Source organism: Alligator sinensis, unplaced genomic scaffold, assembly GCF_000455745.1.
Source record: "Alligator sinensis unplaced genomic scaffold, ASM45574v1 scaffold1542_1, whole genome shotgun sequence".
NCBI classification, from domain to species: Eukaryota; Metazoa; Chordata; order Crocodylia; family Alligatoridae; genus Alligator; species Alligator sinensis.
This window is the reverse complement of record NW_005842452.1, coordinates 1,250,809-1,272,552: the sequence shown is the minus strand read 5'-3', so window position 1 is coordinate 1,272,552 and position 21,744 is coordinate 1,250,809. Positions and strand designations below refer to the sequence as shown.

Genomic DNA, 21,744 nt, shown 5'->3' with positions numbered 1-21,744 from the left:
AAAGGGATCTTGGAGTCATCACTGACTCCAAGATGAACATGGGCTGACAATGCGAGGTCACGGTCAGCAGGGCTAACCGGACCTTATCGTGCATCTCAAGTAGGTCCAAGGATCCTCCCCCTCTACGCGACACTGGTCAGGCCGCAGCTGGAGTACTGTGTCCAGTTCTGGGCACCCCACTTCAAGAGGGATGTGGACAACATTGAGAGGGTCCAGAGGAGGGCCACCCACATGATCCAGGGACAGCAGGGCAGGCCCTACAATGAGAGGCTAAGGGACCTGAACATGTTCAGCCTTCACAAGAGAAGGCTGAGGGGGGACCTTGTGACCATCTATAAACTCACTAGGGAGGACCAGAAGGGTTTGGGGGAGACCTTGTTTCCCCTAGCGCCTCCTGGGGTAACAAGGAATAACGGCCACAAGTTGTTGGAGAGTAGATTCAGATTAGACATCCATAAGAACTACTTCACAATCAGGGCGGCTAGGATCTGGAACCGACTTCCAAGGGAAGTGGTGCTGGCTCCTACCCTGGGGGTCTTTAAGAAGCGGCTCGATGCCTACCTGGCTGGGGTCATTTGAGCCCAGTTTTCCTCCTGCCCAGGCAGGTGGTCGGACCTGAAGATCTACAAGGTTCCTTCCGACCCGACTTCTGTGATTATGATTCTATGATCCTATGATCCTATGATCCTTTCCATGCCAAACCCAGCAGTTGTGTTGCAGCGTACATCTCATTTTTATGCCTCGGCACAATTTGTGCTTTAGTTCTGTGCTTTGCATTGAATTTGTCCTTGCACAAAAATGGGGGAGAGCCACAAAGACTATGCGAGCAGGCCCAGAGCCTGAGAGGGCAAGACCGGGGCTGGAGCCCCAGAGACATGGTCCAGGGCAGTGGACCTGGGCTCAGGGGCAGAGCCAAAGGAAGAGGGCCAAGACCAGAAGGCTGAAGCCCAGACAAAGGCTTAAGGCCCAAGGGGCCAATTGCTGCATTGGGCTGGAGGGGCCCACTGAGTCAATGCCCAGGAGACAGGGGCACCATGCACTGGGTCAGGACCCCAAATCAAGCCAGCCAATTTGAGCCTGGGGAGAGGTAGGGCTGGAAGAGTGCCCTGAGCTCACTGACCTTGGAGGGCCACATCCCCACCTTATTTAACATCAAGGCCTGGCAGTGAGATGGCCGGGTGTGCCCCTGAGCGGTCAGAGTGGATGCATAGGGCAGGCTCCCAGTGCCCATCAGAGGAGCGACATGGCCATCTCAGGGCCTGATGTGTTAAAATAAGATAAAGGGCCAGCCCAAGCACTCACAACCCCAGGATGTCATTTCTTAACTCCCCAGTAATCGCAGGCCAAACCTGTTTTATTCCCTTTTCTACACCTTCCCCGCTCCTCCTTGTTGCTCTGAGCACAGCACACCATCAGGACAGGTCTTGTTTAACTACGGCTCCTGCACTTGGGCTCCTTACACCAGCCATTAGTTGGGGCGCGAGACCCTTTTGCACCCCAACAGTACACACCAGGCTGCTGCCTGCTTTGGCTCTGCCGTGGCATATTTAATAGCTTGTTTATTCCTGTTTCCATAGGCATGCCTCCATGCAATGCTAGGGCATCCTTTCCTGCAGTGTCCATAGCTATTCCACTCCCAACAGCACATTTAAAAGTGAGGTCTTCTTCCTCCCTTAGTATGGCTTCATGGAATAGCCCACACACATCTGGCTCTGGTGGGCTTGTGAAGTCCACCCTTTAAATTGCCATATTCATATAATGTCCTTAGCTCGATCACAGAAGAGATAGATTCACCTTAATTCCTCTCGTGCAACCTGACCCTTTCTGCATAATCCATGGCTTGAGAGCCAGGTGCTCCTGGACAATTCCCACAATTTCTTCAAATGTTCTGGTGCTGGCTGCTCTATCTACTTGTCCTCCCATCAAATTCAACAATGCTGCTACACATTTCTGTGGGGGAATGTCATTCACTTCAAAAAACTGCTCCACCCACACTATGCATGTAGGCCAGTCTTGCATGATGCTATCATAAAGCTCCAGTTGTTCCAGCATAGGTAGCCGTTGTGATCCCAACAGATTTGAAGTAACCGCAAAGCCGATTCTTCTGGTTGCTTGAATGCACTCCCCACTTGTGGAATCCCATCTTTCTCGCTATCCGTTACATCCTTCACAATAAATGACTCCAGCCACAAGCGTGGGAAGCTGTGCTGCCAGGACTGCAGGCACAGAAAAGCTTGGAAACAGGAAGCAAAACTGTACCTGCATGGCCATTAACATATCCATCATATAATGGATATGAGTCAACAATGTGCCCTTGTTGCCAAGAACTTTAACAATATCCTGGGCTGCATTGGTAGGAGCGTTGACAGCAGATCAAGGGAAGTCATTATTTCACTCTATTCTGCACTGGTGAGGCCACATCTGGAGTCCTGTATCCAGCTTGGCAGTCCTCAGATGCATCTTCCACAGCGTTTTGCCCCCCCCCCCCCCCCCCCCCAACTATAGAAAGGATGTGGACAAATTGGAGCAAGTCCAGTGCAGGGCAATGAAAATGGTTCAGGGGCCAGGGCACATGACTTGTGAGGCTGTGGGAACTGGGTTTATTTAGTCTGCAAAAGAGAAGATGGAGGGGATTTGATAGCAGCTTTCAACTCCCTGCAGGGGGATTGCAAAGAGGATGGAGCTGGACTGACCTCAGCGGTGGCAGATGACAGAACAAGGAGCAATGGGCTCACCTTGCAACAAAGGAAGTTGAGATGGGCTATTAGGAAAAACTTTCTCACTAGGAGGGTGGTGAAGCACTGGAACAGGTAACCCAGAGAGGTGGTGGCCTCTCCATCCTTGGAGTTTTTTAAGTCCTGGCTTGACAAAGCCTTGGCTGGGGTGATCTCTTTGGGGCTGGTCCTGCTTGGAGCAGAGGGTTAGACTAGATGTGGCCTCCTGAGGTCCCTCCAACCCTCGTTTTCCATGATTGTGTGATTCAACAAAAAGTAACTCTAGATGCACATGAGCAGATTCGGTACATTCACATATCCCACAGGCATCATCACCTGTAGTATGAAGAAAAATTGTCAGGGGTCATGTAGATTATAGTATGCCATGAAGACAATATCAATATTTAGTCCTTGGTTGATTTTCATAGGCACATGGGGCAACTAGGCAGCAACCGCCCATCAAATGAAAGGCACCAAAGGGCAGTAGGTTCAGCATTTCAAATGCCAGCCAAACTCACAGGATCCAGGGCTCCACATTACACAATTCAGCTCTGAGCGTATATGTCCACACACCTATTAAGCATATTCAGCAGTTCCTCACTCTGGCGAGGCAAGTGCACAGTACATAACGCTCCCACCGGTTCTTGCACAAGATCTGGTGAGCACATCCAGACGAGCCCTGTCGTGCAATATGTGGCGGTGCAAACATGTTTGCACCGCCACATACCGCACAGTCTGGAGTTCCTCACAGTGCAAGGGCATGCTGTCCGAGCGTGCGTTGCTCTGGTTTTTTTTCCATGTTTTTTGGCCCCTGGATACAGGGTCAAAAAAAAAGCAGAAACAAAAACAGAGCAGCGCACACTCGGGCAACATGCATTGCTAAAAAGTGGACCTGGGCCATTCAGAACGGCGCTAGGGCTGCCGACCCAGCTCCACCCAGCATGATCGCCATGCCTGCAGCTCTGGGAGGTCCCCAGGACCCCAAGTAAGGTTGCTGGGGCTAGCACTGTGCTGCCCCCAGCCTCTCCTATGCCACCCAAGGCAACCTGCCGCGTGCCAAAGTGTACATGGCACAGGCGTTCCCCAGGAACAAGAAGCAGCAGTGCAAACTGCACCGCCACTACCTGTCCCTGGGGAACCAAATGACCACACTCATGTGGACATGCCCAGTGAATCTCAATGTTGTAGCCAGGCCAAATCCCATGACAAGCAAACATTAACATCACAGAAGGAGGAGGATCCCTCCCAAGGTTTTACCCCACCTAGCATCTCGTGCTTCTGAGCACAGTGCTTTAACCACCAAGCCGCAGGTTAGGCGTAGAATCATAGAAAATGAGGGTTGGAAGGGACCTCAGGAGGTCACATCTAGTCAAAACCCCTGCTCAGAGCATGACCATCCCTAACTACCTCATGCCAGCCAGGGCTGTCTAACCAGGTCTTAAAAACCTCCAAGGATGGAGACTTCACAATCTCTCTGGATAACCTGTTCCAGTGCTTTCCTACCCTCCTAGTGAGAACGTTTTTCCTACTATCTAACCAAAACTACCGCACTCCTCTACCATCTACCACACTTAAGGGGCAGCATCTACCACACTCTCCAGGCCTTTCCATGAAGCTGATATCCTTGGGTAGCTGAGAGTGGGAGAGATACTGGTATGTACCTGTATGAGATGGATGCTGTCCTGGATGAGAGGGAAACTGGGTCGCTAGCCTGGGGCCTCACTCCCAGTGGGGTCCAAAGCTCCCCGCTTTTTGTGCAAAGACAAATTCAATGCAAGGCGCAGAACCTAACCTGCGGCTTGGTGGTTAAAGCACTGTGCTCAGAAGCAGGAGATGCCAGGTAGAGCAAAACCTTGGGAGGGATCCTCCTCCTTCTGTGACGTTAATGTTTGCTTGTCATGGGATTTGACCTAGCTACAATCAAATTGTGCCAAGGCATAAGAATGAGATGTACGCTGCAACATAACTGCTGGGTTTGGCATGGAAAAGACCATAGGATTGAGCCCTTCACTTTAGCGGAGCTCATTTCCTCCCAGTGGGTGCATCTCCATGTGCGTTTTACTGCAGAGCTGACTAATTAGCTCCAAAGTAAGGCGTCACCATCTACATGTGTGCATATATTAGAGCACAGTAAATTAATTAACCCCACTGTAGGATAAGGCTGTCCGGGACAAGTACTATCCTACAGCAGACTGTTTACATGTGCCGATGCACACATGTAGATGGCAATTGGGGTTGGCTGGGATATGACAGTGCTACAGTGAGGGGGCAGCCTGGTGGCTAGCTCCACACTGTAACACCCCCATACTCCAGCCAGCCCCTCTACAGCACATTGAGCTGGGTCAGAGCAGCCCCAGGCCGGCAGGCGGACTTTGGGTGCCCCCTGCCAGTGGGGGCTACTCCGCCCTGGCTCAATGTGCTGCAGTCCCAGGCATACATGTAAATGCTGCACCTGGGAGCAATAAACCCAGGCATGAACTGCACCAGAGTTTATTGCTACATGCTAATTGCACATGTAGATGCACCCAGTGTTAAACATGACATAGTGCATACTTAGGACCATCATTTCATTGACCCCCCACACAGGGAAGCTCCGAGCTGCGGAGCCAACACTAATACCCCATCATGCTTTGCTTAGCTCAACCATACATGGCCAGCCTCCACCAGATATTACTCCCATTCTCCCGCAGCAGTGTGTCATGCAGCTATGGTATGCTTGTGCTGTCATCAAACAAGTGACTGCAGCCCATATATATAAATCCAAGCCACTTTTCCACAAGCTAACAGGCACCTGCGTAGGCACAATCGGCATGTGAGCTGTTGTGTTCAATCAAGCACCCGGGATTTGCACCAGAGGAGAATCTGGCCAAAAGCCTGATTGTATTTCATGTCTCTAATGAAAAGAGCACCTCCTGGTTTCCCACCAGGGTCCCCTCAAGGGGCATGAAAACCCTTGGGCAATAATAAGGACACAGAGGCATCGGTTGACTTGTCTGCAATTTATTGAGAATGGCCATACCCCTAGAAAATGGGGCAGACCATGAGCAGAAAAAGTAAGGAGACAATGACAATACAAGCACATTCTGCATCACAGAAGCCTTTGCCGAGAACATTTTGCTCTGTTACCGTAGAAAGAAGCCATGCACACATCAGGCAGAATTGAGTGCAACTAATAAATGACAGGACACAGGATCGATAGCCACTCATTTCGGGCAATGTTGGCTGGAGTACACCTGGGGTTACCCAAATAATGCATCTGCCTACTCGTTCCAGAGAGCGGATGTATTGACCTCTCTAGACACCAGCAGAGAAGTTTCCTCCTGCTCTGTTCTGTCTGGGCTGAACTGTTACTTCAACATGGGAAAACATGGCCTACTGCTGTTTGTAAAGCAAGAAAATGCAGGACGTGCGATGCAGTAAACTAGAGCACCCAAGGAAACGTGGCCATTGAAGAAGAAGGCTCAGGAAAGAGAAGGGAAGAAGGAGTTTTATACACATTGCCACAGGGCAGTCTCAACAGTTCAACAGGTACAGCACAGCGAGAGAGGCAGAGCGCTCCTCCCTTCATCTACCCTCTGCTAACTGCTAGCCTCCAGGGATGCGTTTCCTGGCACAGCTCCCTAACTTTGCAATATTGCTTAGGTCTGAACAAGACTCTGGAGCTTGCTGAAAACCCAGGCCCATGGTGGCGGTGTCCAAGAAGGTGGTGTCTTCTCACACGGCTCCCCCTAGGAGCACGGGCATTTGGCAGAAGAGGGTCTATGGAGGGGGTTGAGCGGCCAGGGGCACAGTTCGTTTCTTTTCTGGATGCCAGGAGTGGGTGGAGAGGGGCTGTGCTGCAGCCAGGAGAGCAAGAGAGAACTGTTGTGCCCTGGGAAGAAGGACTCCCAGGCTTAGTACCTTCCTCCTGAAGATTTTACGGTCGTGGTCGTGATGCATTTTTTGATAGATGAGGCGGATCCACCGCCGATGCTGCCTCCGCCACAGCTGAAGCCTCTTCCGCTCCCAGAGGAGTAACCGCCGCTGACCATGCCACCTCCGCCGATACAGCTGCCTCCGTACCCACCTCCTACCATGCTGCCTCCAGAGATGCCTCCTCCGCCAATCCCGCAGGGTCCTCCCATCCCGCCGGCTCCTCCAGGCCCGCAGGGTCCTCCGATCCCAATAGGTCCTCCGATTCCAATGGGTCCTCCCATCCCGCAGGGTCCTCCGATCCCACCTCCACCTCCAATGCCACCTCCGATGCCACCTCCAATGCCACCACCGATGCCACCACCCATGCCACCTCCGAATCCACCTCCGAATCCACCTCGGCCTCCAGAAATGGTGGTCCTGCCCACCACCGCTGCAAGGGAAGCACAGGTTCGCTGTCAGTCCAGCCCATGAGCCCCACAGGAACCCAGCCCCAGCAATAACCCACATGGAAGGGAAAGGGAAATACTTACAGACATTCACGTTGGACCCTTCGGACATCCTGTGAGGGCGAAGGAACAGAGAGGTCAGTCAACAGTGAAAATAAGTCCTGCTGTCACTGAGACCCACCCAGCTATAAAAGTCACCTCCGCAATGCAATTTCTGAACATCTAGCCTAGTTCACTTCATACCCCCTTGGCCAGATCCACCTGGGTATGGCACTCACCTGCACTCCTCCCCTTCCAGCAGCTTCCTGTACATGGCAATCTCTATATCCAGGGCAATCTTGACATTCAGCAGCTCTTGGTATTCCTTCAGCAGGCGAGCCAGCTCTTCCTTGTCCTTGTGCAGGGCGCACTCAAGCTCTTCCAGCTTGCACCTAGCATCCTTGAGGGCCATCTCACCCCGCTCCTCAGCCTCTGCAATGGCTGCCTGCAGCTGTTCACACTGAAAGAGAAGGGAGATGTCTCAGTTTCCTCGGTCATAGGCATCATCAAGGCAAGAGCTGGTTGGAACATGGGACACAAAGAGGGTCCTCCCAAAAGGAACACCAGGGGAGAGGTCAAGCCCAACTATCAATCGTTTTTGGGAATAAAAATGGAAATTTGTGGCTGAAACAGAAGTCAGGAAGGTTCAGTCAGAAAGCTGGCACCAAATCTCAATTTGTTTTACCCAGTTTGGACACTTTTTGCCAAAACATCCATTAAGGGAACACCTTCTTTTGCAGGGGATCAGTTCTCTGAATCTGCACTCAGATCAGCATGCGCAGAGGCCAGACTAGCCGCAGCAATGCCGACAGGCTAGAAACCATCTCTACTGCCCCTGCCAGTACTCCCAGGGGATGCTGCCCCCGAGCCAAGATGAAGGAATAGCTCCCAGGCCTTACCTGCTTCCTCACGTTCTCGATCTCACTCCGCAGTTTTTGGATACACCGGGTCAGCTCCTGGATCTCTTGTCTGGTGTTGCGCAGGCTTTCCCCATGCTGTCCAGCTGTGCTCTGCAGCTCTTCATACTATGCCATAGGGAGAACAAACTCATTAAACATGAAATTCAAACAAGCTTTTGAGCCCCTTTATTGACCATCATTGGAGAATTCATAGGTGCAATTTGCTCAGCTCCTGGGATTTGTCATTCTATGGGAAAACCCACAGGCTGCGTACTATGTGCTAATGCCCAGTGATACCATCCTGCATCTTGAAGCCTCTGCAGAATGCCTGCAGAAACCTGGGAGAGGCAAAGACTATTTGGGGAGTGATACCTTCCACTGACCAACTGCATGGTTGGATTAAAGTTAGACAAGCTTTCGAATGCAAGACATTCTTCATCCAGTCATGTAGACACATGATCATGGGTGGGTGTAGCAGGAGCTCCTACATGGATACCTGCACTTCAGACTAAAAGGGAAGGTTTTCTATGTGTATTCCTCTGCAAATGAGCAGCATTTGTCAATCAGCAGCAAGCAAGACTTAACATCTCTGCATCGTTCACTAACGAATTACTCACCCTGCTCTGGTACCAGGCCTCAGCCTCAGCTCTGCTGCTCTGAGCGATCTGTTCATATTGGGCCCTGATTTCATCAATGATGCTGTCCAGATTGAGATGTCTGCTGTTATCCATAGACACGACCACAGACAAGTCGCGACTTATTGTCTGCAACTGAGACAGCTCCTGCAAAACATCAAAGCACGGGTCAGCTCTGCTGAGTGTTTCATATCTGCTTTTGCTCTGCTATCCTGCATTCCCACTGGTTTGAACTAGACCAGAAATATCTTGTTGTAGATTCAAGAGTTTCAGAGGAGAGATCGAACTTGCAGTACAGAGATCACAACAGTTTCTTTTCCATGCTTTTATCACAATAGCTCTGGTGAGAGCTGGTCATGATTCAGCTCTATTGCCAGCTGCCCAAGAGAAGGGGGAGCTCCTTACCTCCTCAAACACGTATCTCAGGAAGTTGATTTCATCAATCAGGGCTTGCACCTTTGCTTCCAAATCTACTTTAGTCATGTAGGCACAATCCACATCCTGAAGGAAAGATCAAAGGGACAGAGAATTGTTTAGTTGCCCACAGGTCACTGAGCATGCCAGTCTGTCACACACAGAGAAACCTCACTGTCAAAGCCCTAAAACATATGCGTAGCTGTGGGGAACATGAAGGACAGTGATGGCTACCAGAAAAGTACTTCCAGAGGTAGTTTTGTTGGCCACATATGGGCATCTATTTTTTTGGACACCTTGCAAATTGGGTATCCTAATCACGGGCGAGTAGGTTGTACCAACTCCTTACTTAAGCGTTTGAGCCCTGTCTGCATCTGGCATATTAACTCAGGATTTTGCTTTGCAATGGATGTACTCTCATTAAAGGGGGAACCCATTGGTCTCGCGGTGAAAGCCTCCTCCTGAGTTCTTTCATTAATGGCATCACTCACCTTCTTCAGCACCACAAATTCATTCTCGGCAGACGTGCGCCTGTTGATTTCCTCTTCATACCTGTTCAAGGGAAAGGGACAGGCTGGGCTCATCTCATCTTTACTGTCTACATCCCCAAGAAACCAATGTATGTAACAAAGGACACAAGCCAAGTGTCATGTGAACAACCTAGGTATCTAAGTGGGATTTGTCTATATAAGGTTCATACATTTGGTAGGAGGTGTGTTTTTGTCAATAGGTCTTGAATTTTGGAAGTGCAAATTCGTCAATCAACCTTCATTGATGTCTCATGAGAGAAGAGTGTTCATCTGGTTTTTTTTCTGTATGTGGAAATCTCCCTCCCTACTGTGACATGTCGAACCCGCTAGGCTACAGCTGCTGTCAAAAAGTTAAAACTTGAGGGAGGCCATCCTGAAGGACCAAGCATATTGGAGCTGAAGTGTCTGCAAATGGTTTCTTTTTCACTTACTTGTTCTTGTAGTCTTCAACGTAGCCTTGCATGTCGTGTAGTTGTGACTCTAGTGGTCCCCTTTGACTGAGGACATTGTCCAGCTGCCTTCTCAAGTTTTCAATATAATTTTCATATAGGGCAGTGAGGTCCCTTCTTGGCCCACTGGGGCCTTGCTGTTGTAGAAGCTCCCACTTTGTGGACAGAACCTTATTTTGTTGCTCCAAAAAGCGGACCTGAAACCAAAGCAGATAGATGTATACATCATTCCTACTCTGACTAGGAAGAACAATGGTAATTCAAGCATCCTCCTGGATGGTAAAGCCAAGGATGTTGCTCCATGGGGAGCAGGTGGCACAGGTGGTACTCCCCAGGTTGACCTGCTCTTCAAAATCAGAAGCATTGGCGAAGTGTCAGAATTGAGCTGAAACTTCAAAGCAGGTTTGGATACAATGATAAAATGTCATAGATTGGGTAAGCTAAATAAGAAAAGTTTCTACCCAGATTGTCAGGATGTTCACTCCCTACCTTTCAACTACTTGTAAAAGCAGATTGAGATATTGCAGATGCTTGCAAGTTAGAAATATCAACAATATTGGCAACAATAATGTTTCTTGCACAAGAACCCCATACCTTTTCTTCCCCCAGTCAGCCTCGTTCCACATATGTGGTGACAACCAAAACGAAGATACCCGCTTGGCAATCACACAGAACATAAATCAATGCTCTCTGGTAGAACAGAATTGATGCTAGGGAAATTCTTTTAGGTACCAGGTCATCAAGAGGTCTAGGCAAGAGTAAGTCTGCTGCACCTAGAGAACACAAATTAGCGGGCCCAGGGTTTGGATATACGAAGGTAAAATCACAGATTTGGAAAATGAAATGAGACATTACTAAGAAGTATTCATCATTAAGCTAGAGGATAGAGGCACCTGAGATGTGTAGACAAGAGCAAGACCTGTTAATGAGGCCCCAAATGATGTAATACCTTCAACCTGATTCACTAGAGCATCCTACAGTGATAGCAGAAGCATAACTTGGGGTCACAACATTGGCAGCCAGGACGTGGCAGACATTGCTTTTGGTCTATGCCTTTGGCTGAGCCATTCAACCCCTTCCCTAATACATCCAGAGTCACATGGTCAGGCCCCTGCTTTCCTTCCTCACCTTGTCAATGAAGGTAGCAAACTTGTTGTTGAGGGTCTTGATCTGCTCCTTCTCATGTTGCTTCACCTGCTGGATCTGGGGGTCAATCTCCACATGGACTGGCCTCATGAGGTTGGGATCCACCTGAACAGGTTGGATGCCACCAGGATACCCAGGGCCACCTCTCCCAAGTGGAAAGCCAACACCGGGACCACCTCCTCCAAAGCCACATACTGGTCCCATGCCACCTCCACCGAAGCCACCACCACCAAAGCCACCTCCACCAAAGCCACCTCCACCAAAGCCACCTCCCATGCCTCCTCCATAGCCACCTAGTCCTCCTACAATGCAGCTTCCTCCTCCTCCATAGCCACCAGCTCCTCCGTAACCCATCGCCCCGCCACCAAAACCAACACCTCGGCAGCCATATCCTCCGCCATAAAACCCAGAGGAAATCCTTCCGCCTCCGCCTCCGCCATAGCTCCTGCTGCTGAAACCACCACACCGTCCACCACCTCCATAGCCCCGGGAGGAATACGAGCTGTAGCTGCTCCTGACTCTGCTCCCCCCTCCACCGCCGACGGCAGAGCGTGAGCTGTAGCACTTTCTGCCACCTCCGATGCTTTTAGTATATGTCTGCAGAGCCATGGCTGCTCCTCCCAAGCTGAGTGTCAAACAGAGAGGAGGGTCACTGGAGCTGTGCTGCAAGGAGTTGAGTGCAGGGAGGATGGAGGAGAGTTCCTCTGACTCCGGGGCTGGAGATGCTCCCTTTTATCTGCTCCAGGAATTGGGCTGGGTTTGCCTGGGCGTTGAGGAGGATGCCAGGTTATTGTCTCCCTGCGCTTGGCGTGGCTGACAGATTTTCATCTTCAATGTGCCAAACATTGACCCTACCCTGGGACACACCCTTGCAATGTAGAAGAGGGAGAGAAAAAAGGAAGGATCATGCAACATCCACCCAGTGGTAGCAAGCAGTGTATGTTTTAATGGTCTCTGAGAAGAGATTTCTTTCAATGCAGCATATCTTTTTTTCCTCCTTCTCCCATTTGCATTACATGGTTCCCCAGTTTACCTATATCTTTATCTGGATCTTCCACTACAAAGCCCCATGGCAGGCTGACATTTTAGTGCATGTGAAGTTATAGCATGGCTTTCACAACTGCTGGAACACACCTATGATTACACCCTAAAACTGCTTTCTACATGGAAAATTGCCCTTGGCTTCTGAGATCATTTCCCAATCTAGCTGAATGGGTTGCAAATCAAAGGGATTCTGAATCTTCTTGTCATTTAAATTTAAGCAGAGAGGCAGTACCTGTGTTCTTCTCATTGGAGCTTTCATAAAACCACCTTCTGATGGGAGCTCTTTTCATGGTTGGACTTAATTCCAGCCCAAGGCAAACCCTGGAATCTGATAATGTTGACTGTCTGGTGTCTTGAACAAGCTGGGTATTAGCACAGATAAGACATATCCTGTACAACATGGAGAGCAAATCTTCTTGTCCTCCAAGCTATTCTTATGGCTAAAGCAAACAAGCAATGCAGAGACACACCGCTTGAGAGACTGGGCCCTTTTAGCCTGTGAAGAAGAGTATGGATGGGCAGACACACACACACACAGATGATAGAACAACTCATGTAACTGTTTTAATGCGATAGCTAGATACGTAGATACAGGCATAGTTCATCTATCACGATGGTGCTATCTGAATCGTAAATAGTTCAGTTATGAACCCCGATAACTGTTGTATCAGGTTGTTTGCATGGGCCCATGCACCTCTGTTGTATCAGGTGCCCTAGCTTATTTAAGATACAGAAAGAGCAAACACTATTTATAAAGGATCGTGCAGGGATCATTGGAATATTATTTACCAAATATAACTTTGGGATAATTTCACCGAGTTTCACTCTTTTTCAATGATTCAGTGATTTTTTTCTCCCCTTAGTATCCAGCCAGTCTCAGTAAGCAATAAATACCATAGGGGAGAATTTTTGTGTTAGCCCAGGTATGGTGGAGTTGTTCATTAGCCCAGGTATTCGATGTTGAAATCTTTTAGCATCTAAAAATGAAGAGGGGCTCCAAATGGGATTTTGAAAAGCTCCTCTGTGGCTTTGGCACCTGTACATGCCTGAAAACCCCACCATGCACTGAACTGCATATTTAGCTGTTCAAAGACCTTTGAAAATCTGGTGCATTTTCAAAAGCAAGTGAGGCAGCGCATTGAAGCATATGTGCCATCAACTTCCGAGGACACTCCGAATGTCTCAGTGCTCAGCAGCCGGTGTCCTAGTTTCAGCGACGTCGCTCCTTTAGAAATTTTCTTTTCAAGGTTAGCCCTTCAGTGCTTGTGACGATCTGAGCCAAGGGCTCCTTGAAAGTGCAAAGAGCTCCTGTCAAAACAGGCTGCATGTGGGCAGAAAATGACAGTTTTCTCTGCCGCCTGGAAGGAGAGAGCCTTCCCTTTAAGTAAGCAGAAATTAAAATATAACCACGGCAGTCTCCGTGCCACACTGGCACTTTGGCTCTGTGGCTTTGTTGGTGGCTCAGATTCATTCTGCCGTAAGAAACCGGAGCCCAAAGAGCTTGGAGGTGCTGTGGGGTTGCATTTACAACCAGCAGTGGGTTTTTTGCTCTTCCCTCCTTCGGGATTGCCAAATATGGAATTTTTTTTCTTGTAGGGAGGGCGAGTCGGTTAGAAAATCTCAAGTCCCAGCTGCTTTGCAAGGGCAAAGGAGTTGTCAACTCAGCAAAGCGTGAAGGCGCTAGCTGCAGTCACTGAATACATTTAGATAAACATGTGTGTTGGGTAACAGCGGTGTCTCCAGGCAAGCTCACCAAATTAAACTGTGATTTTAATATCATCATCTGCCCGTTCAAACCTGACCGACAGCTCCAGCATCACACACTGAAACACCGCGGTTGTATTAGGCGCCCTAAGTGAGGAGAAATGCACAGGCAGAAGTGCTGAGAAAGCTGCTAGAGCTGAGAAATGTGATTCTGGGAAGAATGACTTTCCTGAAAACTCAGTTCCAGGTTGACGAGAAGTGTTTGCCGTCTCAGCCAAGAGCTGTTCCCTGTCCGTTCCCTGCAGCTACAACCCCCTCCGCCGTGCCAGCATGCAGGGCAGAGCTATGCCATGCAAGCAGCACGGCCCACCTCCCATCTCTTTTCAAGCTCCTTGCAAATATTTCCACCTGACGTACAGGGAGGTAGGTGCAGGGGGTAGCATTTGCTTTCAGACATCTCATGAGATCTCAAAGCCAGTGTTTCATATTCATCAGGATCTAGCACTCACTCTCTGTCAGCTCGAGGGAATCAATCTTTTCAAAGAGAAAAAAAGATTCTCTCTGGGGCTTGTACCATGCTCACCGTGGGAACTGGCCAACCAGGCAGGTAAAATGTTAACCTTGCCAGCATTAAAACTCCCCTGGATTTTACCTTTTCCCAGCCTCCTCCCCAGACAGAATATGGATTTTATGCTTTTAATTCCCAGCATCCAGGAAAAAAAACTGCCATTGGATCATGAAGTCGACAGACCCTCGGAGTGGGCAACACAGTTCTCTCTTTGTGTTGGATGAAATTTTCCATTTGACATTTTTTTTTCTATCAATAAATGGCATCTTTGTCAAAACATTCATTTCGGCAGGAAATATCCATATTTGACACAAATAATTTGGGTCAATGTTTGTGAACTGGCCAAAACAATTCCGGAAAAGCAAAAATATTTTATTGCCCCTGAATGTTTTATTGCCCAGGAAAAAAATGAGTTTTGACTTTAAAAAAAAAAAAAATCTTCAGACTGTGCTCAGGAAGAAAAATGACCCAAATTATTTTCATTTATTTTCAAAGTGAATTTTTATGGGCGTTGGGAGGGATAAAAGCATTTCCTGCCCGATCTATTTAAAGCGGTTTGTCAAGTATTTTCAGATCTTTGGATGAGATCGTAAGCGTTGCAACATGAAACCCTCAGCCAAAAACCAAACCAACTCACTGCATTCCTTTCTGAAAAGTTTTTAATGAGATTTGTCATACACCAAAGAAAAGAAACTCAAATAGCCAAGGAGAAGTTGTTTCACCACTCCAGTGAGAAACTACACCTAGAATTGCCTGCAAATATTTTACAATTGCTTATATGTTGGTGAACTGATATTAGCTCATTACAGAAAAACTTTGCATCAGGTAGAAAGCCTCATCTGCTGGGAATAGCTGTCACTCAGAATTTGGTACTCAAAGGGACTGGAGCCTCCTCAGCTGGTGTCAGCCATTGGCCACAATGAAGCTAAATGGATTTATACCAGCTCAGGATCCAGCCCCAGATGTTTAAATCATCAATCCATTTAATTTACTTCACAGAACATAATGTTAGGGTGTGGCAGAAGAGCAACTAAGGTGTCTTGCTGCAGCTCGAAAGCATGAGTTCAAGCCCCACTCTAGACTTTTTTCCCCTAGATATTACCCCCCCTGTGAATCAAATATCACTAATTGGCCCCAGATGGACTTCTAGCGTAAGCCCCTTGAAGTCAAGGAGTTGCAACTCACAGGTGCATTTCATCTCCCTGGAGAAAGCTTCCAAAAGCATGTAAAAGTGATTTTGGATGCTGCAAGGTTGGGTGCTTCCCCAGAGACACAGGGCAAGGGCCTGGTTTTCAGATGGTCCTTCTGAAAATCAGGACCTTCTGGCTGCGTCCAGATGAGCAGCACTTGAAATCAAGAGTCAGTTCTGACAGTGTCTTGAGGAAGCTGCCACCATCCGTGCTGTGTTTCTGGGAGGAAATAGCTAGCCAGGAATTGAACTTTAAGGAACAGAGTTGGTTTCTCCTTTGCACATCAGGGTTGGGTTGTTGGCTGACCTGGGGCTACCGGATACTCATGCACGGCTCCATGGCCTAAATATTCTTGCTCGCTGATGTGGACATGGTAGTTTTTTTCAGGATCATGCTAGATCCCCCCCCAGACCCATACACGCCTCCTACCGAGCACAGTCCCCCCCCAAAGGCTGCCCCACCCCCACCCAAATTGCAGATCCCTCTGCCGCTTCCAGAACCAAAACCCATTCCAAAGCCTCCTCCACCGCTGCCTCCTCCAAAGCAAATCCCGTGTCCAAATCCACCTCCAGAGGTACTGTTGCTGCCCATCACGGCTGCAGAGGAAGAGGAAAAGGGATGGTCAGCCCCTACATGCAACCCCAACCCAACCTAGCTCCTGATGGAACAAGGGGAACACGCAAGGTACTTACAGATGCTCACAGCACTTTGGCAGTCTCCAGACATCCTAAGGAACGAAAGGGGAACAGGTCACTCACCCAGCAAAGCCGTTCCCCTGCTAGAGCCAGTCTTTTATCGAGACCTCCTCTGCTAATGACCTTGGTCAGCTCAGTTAGAGAAGAGCCGGTCTCTACCTTGCAATTACTGTTGGGGGACTTTTGCCCCTCAAAGCTCTCCCACCCCCCATAGCAGAAGCCGAGTGCCGTGCATGCATTCACAGTAGTGGACAACTGCCATCCCCGAGGAGCTCACCCACTCAACAGGGTAGGACAGAAAACAGATCTCTGCTATTTTTATAACTGCAGAACTTCCTCCAAAACCAAAACCTGAGTTACAACAGAATCTTAATATACCGGTATAATATGCCTGTGCCCTTTTTAGTTCCCAGAAAGTCCAGAGCATCCCTAATCGGGTCGTTTTAATAGGGGAATCACAACATACTCTAAGGACAAGATTCATTCCAGCTCTTAGGCTTAGATGCCTAACTGTGTTCCCATTCCCTGCTTGGGTCCCTCAAAAGCAACTCATGCAGGTGTCCTGCTCTTGGCTGCTTTTTTATGACTCAGTGTTAAGGATCAGAAGATGGTGAGTGACAAAAAGCAGATGTGAGACAGGTTTTCTGTCTTGAACAGGATGGAACAGAGTTTCATTTAGGCACCGAAGTCCGCTTGCTACTTAATAGATGTCGAGCACCAAGTCACTGTCAGGCCCAGGATGTGGTCCTCTCCACGTTGCACCCACCTGCATTCCTCGCCCTCCAGCAGCTTGCGGTAGGTGGCGATCTCGATGTCCAGCGCCAGCTTGACGTTCATTAGCTCCTGGTAGTCCCGCAGCTGGCGGGTCAGCTCAGTCTTGGCCTTCTGCAGGGCGGCCTCCAGCTCGGACAGTTTTACCCTCGCATCCTTGAGGGCCAGCTCCCCGCGCTGCTCAGCATCCGCGACAGAAGTCTGCAGATTTTCACACTGCAAGGCAAATGCAACATCTGTTGAATCTGGCTTAGAGTAGCACAAAAATCATCTCGTCATCCAAACAACACATTTGGGTCTCCTCTTAGGGGTCAGCATAGGGCTTGTCTACATGTCACCATACGGTGATGTTGCCCACCACGGCTGTCCTTTTGGAAGTACTAAAGCACGGCTCAGTATGGGCGGCTACTGCGCCATGCACACGGCGCACGGTTAGATTTCACTAGCTTAACGGTTTCACGGTTAGATTTTACTAGTGCGCTATAACCGGGGAGTGCGCCGCTACAGCGGCATAGCTGGCGATCACATGTAGACCCACATGATTGCTACATTGCCGTAGCGCATCGCTATGTCACCATAGGGCAACGTGTAGATGTGCCCATAGACTTTCAGCTCCAGGTTTCCCAGCTGCTTCTCTGGAAGCATGAGGTCTTTTTCTAAATGGAAGATGAAATTCTCCTGTAAGTCCCATGCCTCCATAAACTGAGGCCTTAACAAATATCAAAGCACGAGGAGCTTGCAATAAAGTCATGAGGATGGCCTCCACTGCAGTCACCGCTCCAGAAGGACAACGTACACCTCTAGAAGGACAAAGGGAATTGCAGTGGAAACTAATTGCTCATCAGTGCTTAGCTGTGGGCTAGTTTATCAGCAGACAGACAGGCCTCAGGAAGATTTCCTTTCATCATGAGCCTCTTCCAGGTCATATACCCAAAACTCCAGCCCCTCACCTGCTTCTTCACATTTTCAATTTCCGCCCGTAGCCTCTGGATCATCCGATTCATCTCTGAGATTTCAGCCTTGGTGTCCTTTAGGCTGTCTCCATGCTTCCCGGCTGTGACTTGCAGCTCTTGATACTGTTGGTCAGAAACAAGACAACAACCTCTTCAGCTCAAGGGTGTTCCCCTCAAAGCAGACCCCTAACAGCACTCAGAATATATTCATACTGCCATCAGATTGCACCACGGGGAGACATGAGCGCAACTAGCTCTTGGTAGCTTGCCCACGCTCTTGAGCTAGCTAGACTAATGCAAGAGTGGGTATGTCTAACTCCACTAGAATCACACCTCTGGAGATGTCTCGCTCAAAAAGGATGGTGTCCAAGGGTGTTCACTGCAATGAGGGTGATGCTCCAGTGCTGATTTATAAAGGAAGAAGCCTCTTGCCTTTCGTGCACCCTGCTTCAGCAAACCCCTTTGGGAAGTCTCCTAGTTGAGGGCGCGTGCATTTTGGGACCTGCATGGTTTTCTCATGCTTGTGGCTGGCCAGGAGAGAGCAGAAGGGGCTGTCTGAATGCAACGGTCTCCAAGAGCCCTTCTGTGGAGCAGCACTGGGTGGGGTGGCCTGGGCTTCGCTCCCCTGCTTACCCAAACCATGTGCAAAATGCTTTAGCATCAGGTGTATTGTGATGACAAGAGCAAGGGTGGACATCAAGCCACATTATACACATTATACACATTATATACATTATACATATTATAAGGCTCCTTTCTGCCTACACACAAATAGCCGCTGCTATTGCTTGGACCTACTCAGCCACACTGGCATTAGGAGGTAACACTGAGTTCAGCCAGGCCTAAGCTTTGATCAGAGCTGGACTCAGGAAGACCATGAATTTCATCTGTGGATGGCAATAACCATTCTGCTATGGGGGATAGCATTGGCTTTCTATTTGCTTTTCTGGAGCAAAGAGAGTGGATGGCTGGTTGCTCCCAGCTCCGTATATCCATGGCACGTGGCATTCAGGCTCTGCTCCCTGCTTCCACTGAAGTCAACCACAAAGGCTCCCAGTGACTTCAGTGGTGTGGGATCAGGACCAAGGCACGTCATGACTCACCTTGCACTGGTACCAGGCCTCTGCTTCAGCTCGGCTCTTCTGAGCGATCTCTTCATACTGAGCTTTCACCTCGGCAATGATGCTGTCCAGGTCCAGGTTCCTGTTGTTGTCCATCGACAGGACCACGGATGTGTCGGAAACCGTCTGCTGCATCTGTGAGAGTTCCTACAATTCACGCAAACACGGGCTTTAGACTTTCTCATATCACATGCTGTCCTGGGGCGCAGCCCCTTGCCATTTGGGACCCTTTCACCTTCTAAGGATCTTGGTGAATCTTCAACTGGACACACATTCAAGAGACCAAATTTCAGAAGCCCTCCCTGAAAATTCGTCCCCTTTCAAGATGTCTGAGATCAGGCATCCCAAAGTCACCAGCACTTGAGCTTACCCAAGGGAAGGTTAAGCGATTATATGATCACAGAGTTTTCCTGGGGAAGAGAGTGCTGATAGCAGACAGCAGCAAAAGGCAAAACAGGACCCAACATTTGGAAACCAAATGCCAGACCACTTCCAGAACAGAAACAGGCTAGAAATAAAACACAGTCTTTTTAGCAGGGAGATTAAGCAACTACTGGGATAATTTGTCCGAAAAAAGGATTCACTATTATTTGACATATTTAAATCAAGACCGGACCGCTTGCTAAAAGGGATGTTTTTGGTTAAACAACTGCAGAGACCTCAGCGGAGATAATTCTTGGGACTGTGTTATTAAAGAAGTTGGATTAGAGCATTATCATCTCCCATTTTGGCCTTAAAATCTAGCATGCTTTGAAAACTGGGGCCCTCGGGCTGTTTACTTTAGAGATTCCCAAGACATAAGCCGTATCACACGCAATGAAAGAAGATGTATTTAAAGGAGGAAAAACACATAAAAACACCTTCCACCCAGCTCTCTAATAACCCCTGCCAGCCAACTCCCCAGTCCCACTGGTTACAAAGACCATGAACTCCTTACAGCATCATAGACACATCTCAGGAAGTTGAGTTCATCTGCCAGGGAATCTAATTTTGCCTGCAGCTCCACCTTGTTCATATAGGCAGCATCCACATCCTAAAAGAGAGATGGGAAAGAGGGAATCCTTCCATGTACCGCAGGCTCTCACAGGCTAAGAAATCAAAGAACACTGCTTGAAAAACCTGGATCATCTACAAAAAAATAAAAGCTGCAATCAACTGATCTGGATAACGAGGAAAGTGTTTGCAGCAATGTCTCCAGTGTTTCCTTGGGCTTTCCCTGAATATAAATATGTTTCCACCCTTTTGCTTTCCACGTGGACCGTGAACTACTACGTGACAAAGAAATGAATGACACCGATAATGTGCACCTGAATTAAGGTGAACATATGCAATGTTGTAGCAAACGGTGTATTTTGGTGGCAGAAACCATAAAACCCTTCTCCTCTCCTATCAGCCAGACAGCATCTCTGTTCTTACCCTTGTTCTGTGCCAATTAGGGACGACATCAATTAAAATAGTTCCTCATTCCCAACATTGCCAGGCCCTTATGGCTCACCTTTTTCAGAAGCACAAAGTCATTCTCTGCAGCTGTTCTTTTGTTAATCTCCTCGTCGTACCTGCGGATCAGACAGGGAGAAACTGAATCCCTGGTTTAAAGGGGGATGATGCTGCCTTGAGCAGGGGACTGGACCAAATAGGAGATGCAATGGAGCCATAAGCAACTAAGAATCACTTCCTTACTTGGTCTTGAAATCTTCCACCAAATCTTCACAGTTCTTCAACTCTAGCTGCAGTTGACTCTTCTCACTGGTCAGACCATCAAGCTGTTTTCTCAGGCTATTGATATAAACCTCATAGAGTTGGTCAAGGCTCCTGCTATGGGGCCCCGTTCCCTGCCCCTGTTCCTGCAAAAGCTTCCACTTGGTCTCCAGCACTTTATTCTGCTGTTCTAGGAATCGGACCTATCGGCCAACAGAGAATAAATGGGAAAAAAGTCATAAAAGCATAGAAAAGTAGGGCTGCGGGGGCCCTCAGGAGGTCACATCTAGTCCAACCTTGTCCTCAAGGCAACAACCCTGCATCCCTGATTCATAATCCTATTGATTCACCAGGGAACAATATGCTTCTCACAGAAAAGAACCCGATATCTGGGAGGAAAATATTTTTCCCCCACCTAAAATTCCCTCTCATAAGCAAGAGAGATTGCAAATGCTGATCGTTCTCCTTTCAGAGAAAGTGCAGTAGCAAACAGATGAGGAGGATCCATGTCAGTACTGCCAGTTCTGGCAACGGATGGTGCCAATCGCATGGGAAAAGACACTTTGCTTACCTTATAAAACATGGTGCAGTGTAAACGGAGGTAGCAGGCCAGGTTCTAGAGCATGGATCTGGCATGGACTTTTCCTCGCCTTTCTCCCTCTCTTTCACCATCTTGTCTATTGAGAGTGTTAATACTATGGGGCCGGCACTGCCCCTGACAAAGCGTCTGGACAGTACCCGGCACTATCGGGCCCTGATCTCACTTGGGGTATCTAGAAGCTATTGCAAGGCAAAGTCATAAGAGACTTTGTT

General features: G+C 48.7%; 2 protein-coding genes across 2 annotated transcripts in view; both read right to left on the bottom strand.

Moving 5' to 3' along the window:
* Nucleotides 1-5,698: 5,698 nt before the first annotated feature.
* LOC102380036 (keratin, type II cytoskeletal 5-like) lies at nt 5,699-11,906 on the bottom strand. The gene is made up of 9 exons (XM_014523160.1): nt 11,170-11,906; nt 10,024-10,238; nt 9,554-9,614; nt 9,054-9,149; nt 8,631-8,795; nt 8,014-8,139; nt 7,354-7,574; nt 7,160-7,188; nt 5,699-7,059 (listed from the first exon to the last, which is right to left on the bottom strand). Exons 1-9 carry the CDS (start codon nt 11,794-11,796, stop codon nt 6,608-6,610), a joined length of 1,992 nt encoding a protein of 663 aa, XP_014378646.1. The 5' UTR covers nt 11,797-11,906; the 3' UTR covers nt 5,699-6,607.
* Nucleotides 11,907-15,795: 3,889 nt separating this feature from the next.
* LOC106722579 (keratin, type II cytoskeletal 4-like) overlaps nt 15,796-21,744 on the bottom strand; it is a 6,518-nt gene continuing 569 nt past the window's right edge. The window contains exons 2-11 of the mRNA XM_014523154.1: nt 20,914-21,134; nt 20,729-20,789; nt 20,171-20,266; nt 19,216-19,380; nt 18,110-18,235; nt 17,155-17,375; nt 16,386-16,420; nt 16,260-16,289; nt 16,123-16,226; nt 15,796-15,912 (exon numbers count right to left, since the gene is read on the bottom strand). Coding sequence (XP_014378640.1) covers nt 15,796-15,912; nt 16,123-16,226; nt 16,260-16,289; nt 16,386-16,420; nt 17,155-17,375; nt 18,110-18,235; nt 19,216-19,380; nt 20,171-20,266; nt 20,729-20,789; nt 20,914-21,134 — 1,176 coding nt within the window. The remainder of the gene's footprint in view (nt 15,913-16,122; nt 16,227-16,259; nt 16,290-16,385; nt 16,421-17,154; nt 17,376-18,109; nt 18,236-19,215; nt 19,381-20,170; nt 20,267-20,728; nt 20,790-20,913; nt 21,135-21,744) is intronic.

Excerpts from the sequence above, each read along its gene's own strand:
- LOC102380036 (XM_014523160.1), bottom strand. The coding sequence starts at position 11,796 with ATGGCTCTGCAGACATATACTAAAAGCATCGGAGGTGGCAGAAAGTGC. Across the intron at positions 8,140-8,630 it reads AGGCCTGGTACCAGAGCAGG|TATGAAGAGCTGCAGAGCAC; the intron begins GTGAGTAATTCG and ends CCTATGGCATAG. Across the intron at positions 7,189-7,353 it reads CTGGAAGGGGAGGAGTGCAG|GATGTCCGAAGGGTCCAACG; the intron begins GTGAGTGCCATA and ends TCGCCCTCACAG.